The 5,980-nt window shown below is 54.2% G+C and overlaps 1 protein-coding gene across 1 annotated transcript; it reads left to right on the top strand.

Moving 5' to 3' along the window:
- The first annotated feature begins 1,891 nt into the window (after positions 1 to 1,891).
- On the top strand, positions 1,892 to 3,764 carry ZNF319 (zinc finger protein 319). The gene has a single exon (XM_056862718.1). The coding sequence runs from the start codon at positions 1,988 to 1,990 to the stop codon at positions 3,728 to 3,730; it is 1,743 nt and encodes a 580-aa protein (XP_056718696.1). The 5' UTR covers positions 1,892 to 1,987; the 3' UTR covers positions 3,731 to 3,764.
- The last annotated feature ends 2,216 nt before the right edge of the window (positions 3,765 to 5,980 follow it).

Below are 5,980 nucleotides of genomic sequence, written 5' to 3'. Positions count from 1 at the left end.
TGGTCTTGCAGGGGGTCTAGAATCCTGCTCGGAACAAGGTCAATAGTACTGTCCAATCAATTTGCTCATCTGCCAATTCCACCTTGTCTGAATTGAGCTCCAGTTTGTTCGTTCCCTTCTGGTCTGTTAAGAGTTCAGGCATCTGTTTTCACTGCCCACCACCTCATCCAGATTAGACGGAAAGGCAAAATGGAGCTGTATGGATGGCATCTCACTCCAAATCCTCGTATCACATCCCCTGCAGTTGTATATAGATCAGGGGTGTCAAACATAAGGCCCATGGGCCGGATCCGACCCCTTGAGAGCGCTTAACCGGCCTGCGAGCCAGCCGAGGCAGCCACCCTACTCTTGGTCTGGGCTGGTGAAGGATGGCTGGCCTGACCAAGTGGCATTAATGTCATATCCGGCCCTTGTAACAGTTGAGTCTGACACCCCGATATAGATGCTGAGGAGACTGAGGGAGACAATGGAACCTTGTGGCAGAGCACAGGGCAGAGTACAAATCCCCCAGCACTGTTCAGCCGTAGGCTTGCTGAAAGGTGCAGAGCCACTGTAGCACCAGGCTCCCAGCACACTTCCCTGCCCAGCGATTCAGAAGGAAGCCATCAACACTGGTATGGAAAGCCATTGAGAAGGTCCTGGAGAATCAACAGGGCTGCATTGTCCCATCAGGGTGGCCCAGGCAGAAAATCAGGCCAGGCTGCAGTTTGAAGTGGGTATTGGGCTTCATGCAAGGTATGAATGAAGTTTGGAGGCTCCCACCTTCTCAGAAAACCTTGCCTCAAACTGGGGGATAATGAGAAATCCTCAGGGCTGGGGGAGGGCTTTTAAGGAGCAGCCTCGGAGCTTACTTCCTCTCTCCATAAGGCATTCACCAGCTTCCAGCCTCATTCGCTTGCCTTATGTGACATGGAGTTGGCTTGGTTGAGCAGGAAGCAACCACCCCCAGGCCATAATAGCTGAATGTGGGTGGATGCTTGTAGAGGTCCTTCGAGGTCAAGGCTTGGAAAGGGCCTGTTTGGGTTTTACGTCACTACACTCACCTATATTCCCATCAGAGTAATTAGCAGCAAATTTTAATAATCCCATCCTTGAAAACAAACTGTTTCAGGTGATGGATGCTCGGTTCTAGACATCTTTTGTTTTGTTTTTCATGAAGTTGATATAAAAACCTCCAGCTCTTCCCAAGATCCATGTGGCATCTCAGTGACCTTTCCTTGTTCCACGTGTGAGGTCCTTCTAAGAAAGAAAACCACCATTTGCTCGTTTGGAGGTTTCTGGGTTCAAAATTGGTTTCAAGACTTCGTCTTGCTTAGTTCTGTCTGGCTCTGTTGCCAGTGATGAGTCCTTCATGAGGCTGTTCCCCCCCTGACCCAGCAAAGCTGTATATTTCTGGCCTATGTAACAGAGATGCAAGTGAGTGCACAATGGTGGTATGTTTCATGGAAGTGTGGAGAACTTGAGATGCTCTGGGAAACTTAAAGGTATGTGGGGGGATTTGTTGGGGAGATAGATTCCACAGTCTCTGAGCAGGTATCTGTGGGCTCCAAATTAAAATCTTGTTTCAGGGTATTAACCTGGCTCTGTCCATGACCTTGGAGGAGCAAAGGGAAGATCTGCATCCATCAGGTCTTGATCAGCATTTGGATAAGAATAACCGGACTTCTAAACAGTATAAAAATTGCCTGTCAGTCTGTGAACCCTAACCCTAAGTGTTCTCTTCTTACAGGATCTCTCCTTGAAGCGCCTTCCAGAAGGACACACAGTGCCTTTTACAGGATGTTCCGCCTGCTTGTGTCCGTCTGTCTTTGATGCCCGACGCATTTTGGAATTGCTGTTCTAGCCCGCTCAGGAGGCCAGCGCTGTGAGCTTCCTTCCCCCCCATCTTTGGAATCAACCGCTGGGAATTCAGATCTCCTTAATAATTTCCCTCTCCGTTGAGAAGCTGAAGCCCTTATTGCGAAAACCCCGTTTTCTTTTCTCCAGCATGTCGGAAAGCTGGCAACAGCAGCCGGCCCCTCCGCAACAGCCGCCGCACCACGCCGGGGCAGCTGCTCTCCCGGAGCATCCCATCCCATCGAGCGCGGTGGGTGAGAACCCCTTAGGCTGCGCCGTCTACGGCATCCTGCTCCAGCCGGAGCCCAGCAGCCTTCAGCACCACCCGCCCATCCCCGCCAGCAGCGGGGAGCCCTCTGCCAAATGCGGCGTGTGCGGCCATGACTTGGCCCACCTCTCCAACCCCCAGGAGCACCAGTGTCTGCAGGGGGGCCACGACCGGTCCTTCCAGTGCACCCAGTGCCTGAAGATCTTCCACCAGGCCACGGACCTCCTGGAGCACCAGTGCCTGCAAGTGGAGCAGAAGCCGTTTGTCTGCGGCGTCTGCAAGATGGGCTTCTCCCTCCTCACGTCGCTGGCTCAGCACCACAACGTCCACAACGGCAGCGCCGCCGTCAAGTGCTCCATCTGCGAGAAGACCTACAAGGCGGCGGCTGTGGCAGCAGCACCTGAGGAGCCGGCGCCACCCCAGCAGCCTGCTGCGCTCAACCGGACCCCCATGGAGAAGCCCTACAGCTGCTCCATCTGCCAGAAGCCCTTCAAGCACCTCTCGGAGCTGTCGCGCCACGAGCGGGTGCACACCGGGGAGAAGCCTTACAAGTGCAGCCTCTGCGACAAGAGCTTCAGCCAGTCGTCCCACCTGGTGCACCACAAGCGCACGCACAGCGCCGAGCGGCCTTATAAATGCACCGTGTGCGAGAAGGCCTTCAAGCACCGCTCCCACCTGGTGCGTCACATGTATGCCCACTCGGGCGAGGCGCATCTCTTCCGCTGCAACGTCTGCGAGCTGCACTTCAAGGAGTCGTCGGAGCTTCTGCAGCACCCCTGCACCCCCAGCGGCGAGCGGCCCTTTCGCTGCGGCGCCTGCCACAAGGCATTCCGCCGGCCCTCGGACCTCCGGCAGCACGAGCGCACGCACAGCACCGAGCGCCCCTTCCAGTGCGACCTCTGCCAGATGAGCTTCAAGCAGCAGTACGCGCTGATGCGCCACCGCCGCACGCACAAGACGGCAGCTCCGACCACCTCCACGGAGCAGGAGCCGCAGGCGCCCCCCTTCAAGTGTTCTTTGTGCGAGAAGGGCTTCGTGCAGCCGGCTCACCTGCTCTATCACCAGCATGTCCACGGCATTGAGAACCTGTTCAAGTGTAACGCGTGCCAGAAGGGCTTCAGCCAGTCCTCGGAGCTGCTGCGCCACCGCTGTGTCCAGAGCGCCGAGCGGCCCTTCAAGTGCGCCGTGTGTAGTAAGGCCTACAAGCGGGCGTCCGCCCTCCAGAAGCACCAGCTGGCCTCGCACTGCGCGGAGAAGCCCCTCCGCTGCACCCTGTGCGAGAGGCGCTTCTTCTCGTCGTCGGAATTTGTGCAGCACCGTTGCGACCCTGCCCGCGAGCGGCCCCTCAAGTGCCCGGACTGCCAGAAGCGCTTCAAGTACGCCTCTGACCTGCAGCGCCACCGGCGGGTTCACACCGGGGAGAAGCCTTACAAGTGCCCGGCTTGCGAGAAGGCCTTCAAGCAGCGGGAGCACCTGAACAAGCACCACGGGGTCCACACCCGGGAGCAACACTACAAGTGCATGTGGTGCGGTGAGCGCTTCCTGGACCTGGGCCTGCTGCAGGAGCACAGTGCGCAGCACACGTCTGCCGAGAACGCCTACCCGGTCGCGCCCTGCCTGCCTTGACCAGCTGCCCTGGGTGGCTGATGGGTCATACCAAATTTCCATCCCTCCAATCCCCCCCCCCCCGTTTTAACTCTGGGCTGAAGCGGTAACCTTGCCGGAGACTTCACATCCTCGGAAACGTGGCCCTCTGATACACAAAGTGATGGGAGGGGTGGGGTGGGGTTATGCTGGCGGAGTGGAACATGTAGAAGAAGCAGGCTGCTGTCTGTTTGCCGGGCTGGGCCATTAATAGGTTGCGTCATTGCTCCCTAAATGGAGAACAGCATGAGTTTGGGAACCAGTCATAAGCCGGGACTCCTTGGCAAGTCCCAGCACAGTGTCTGTTTTCAGATCAGATTGAAATAAGTGCTCCTAAAGCCTGCTGAGTGCCAACTGAGGGAAGGGTGGGACCCAGGAGCGCTTTGTGCGTTGGTCTCTTTGCTGCTTGCAAATGTTAGGGGTGGTGCAGCGAAGCAGGTGAGACATGCCTGGCTCCCCTTAAGGCATCCCCCCCCCCAGAAAAGGCCCCAGATCCGTTCTGAAACAGCGGAGGGGGGTGTGTGCTCCATGAGCTTGTGTCTCAACATTCCTCCCCCCCCCCTCCCGACTTCAAATTGTTAGGCAGGCATCTTGGAATTCCCTCTGAGCTCCAGCCTCTTGAGAGGCTAGGGCTGCGTGTTGGGCTTTGCCCTTCCACCTCAAGGGAAGGCAGGGTGAAAAGCAGGCTTTGGAGCTGGAAGTGCGATAAAACTAGAGCAACATCCCTCCCCCACATTAAATATAGAGAGGTTCTGGGAAGCGGATTGTTTGCATGCAGAATTCAGAGGGGGCAGAAACTAGACCAGTGCTGCTGGAGCTGCCACGAAATAGCCTTTTTTTGGAGCACGGTTTTCATGAACAATGAGATCTCCAGCAGAATGAACCTGAGCTGAGGTAGCTGAGCGCCTGCGTTATGTTTTCTTTCTGGAGGCCTCTGGGATTTGTGTGTTTTGATCATTTGCTTTCTCTCGCACAACCACCAAATCAGTGGTTCTCACTCATTGGCTCCGGAGCCATGTGGTGGTTCTGAGCACTGTTACCCAGTGTGGCACCTGCCATGTATTTCAGGAGAGTGCGTAAGGCTCTTGCCGAGAGGGGCTTGTGTTTGGCAGGTGGTCCTCACCTTGAAACAGCTGCCACTGAAGGAACAGGGAAACTACAAGTCTCCCTGAGGTCGGACCTCATGCTAGGGCAGGAAGTAAACCTGGCTCTTTCAGTTAATGGCAACTGCGAGCCATGGAGTGAGTACCACTGCTCAAAACTGTTAAATTGGGAGCTGCTTGTAATGGGCTCCCTAAGGGTTAGGCTTTTGGGGGCTGCCCCATAAACCCGAGTTACACCTGTTGGTCATGGGATTCAGAGCACCTCCAGGAAGGAAAGTGTACCAACCTGGACCCGTTTATTTAGCCACCTGCTCAGGACAGGACAGGGCAGAAGCACATCAGAAGGAGGCTGGCCAAGGTGCCCGCCTGGTATAAGAGCAAGCTGGACAGTCTGCCCACACTTAAGACCTGCTGCCTGGAACTTGCGTCTTTCATGTCACCTGAGATGTATAGAACTAACTTTGGGGGAGTTTGTCTTCATTATTTTTCATATTGCTTTTTTTTTTTTTAAGGAAGCAGTTTACTACTCATTAAAAATCTGTGTAGCTTAACTGGATGTCATCTTGGGATCCTTAAAAGGTCGGGTTTGCTAGATTTTAGGGGAGGCTCAGGGTCTGAGGTCACTACATAGAGTTCAGTCGATGCTGTAACTACTGCTGCAAAAATAAACCCAAGCAAGGAAGAGGAAGCTGTGCTTTTTTTTGCAGCTGCTTTTCCAGGGAAGGAAGTATGAGGCGTCCAGAACTTGTATTCCCAGAGGCTGTGTGTGCGATACGGTTGTTGAATAAAAAGGGACCGAGCCCAGTAGCCTTCCAAAAGGATGTTTTGAAGAGAAGGCAGCCTTGTGCCTGGCTTTCTAAACCCCCCGAGCACTTTCTTGTGTTCAAAATTTATACAAAATACAGTATTTTTTTTTTTACAAAAAAGCAATGGTTTTATTGCTTGCATGGGATGCTTGAGCAGAGGAAGGTTCCCCTGAAAAAGCTCATGTGAAACACACAGGGGTACTTTAATTATTAAATTTTAAACTGTTTCCCTTGCACCAATCATTGCTTTTTGTCTTTGTTTTGATGTGCTCCCCCTTTTTTCTGTTCAAAATTCATACAATACCTCTTCCCCCCCCTTAAGG

This window comes from Euleptes europaea, chromosome 17 (genome assembly GCF_029931775.1).
Source record: "Euleptes europaea isolate rEulEur1 chromosome 17, rEulEur1.hap1, whole genome shotgun sequence".
Lineage (NCBI taxonomy): Eukaryota > Metazoa > Chordata > Lepidosauria > Squamata > Sphaerodactylidae > Euleptes > Euleptes europaea.
This window is presented reverse-complemented; position numbering and strand designations above follow the sequence as displayed.

What these genes read in the sequence shown, in the direction of transcription:
- ZNF319 (XM_056862718.1), top strand. Translation starts at nt 1,988, where the DNA reads ATGTCGGAAAGCTGGCAACAGCAGCCGGCCCCTCCGCAACAGCCGCCG.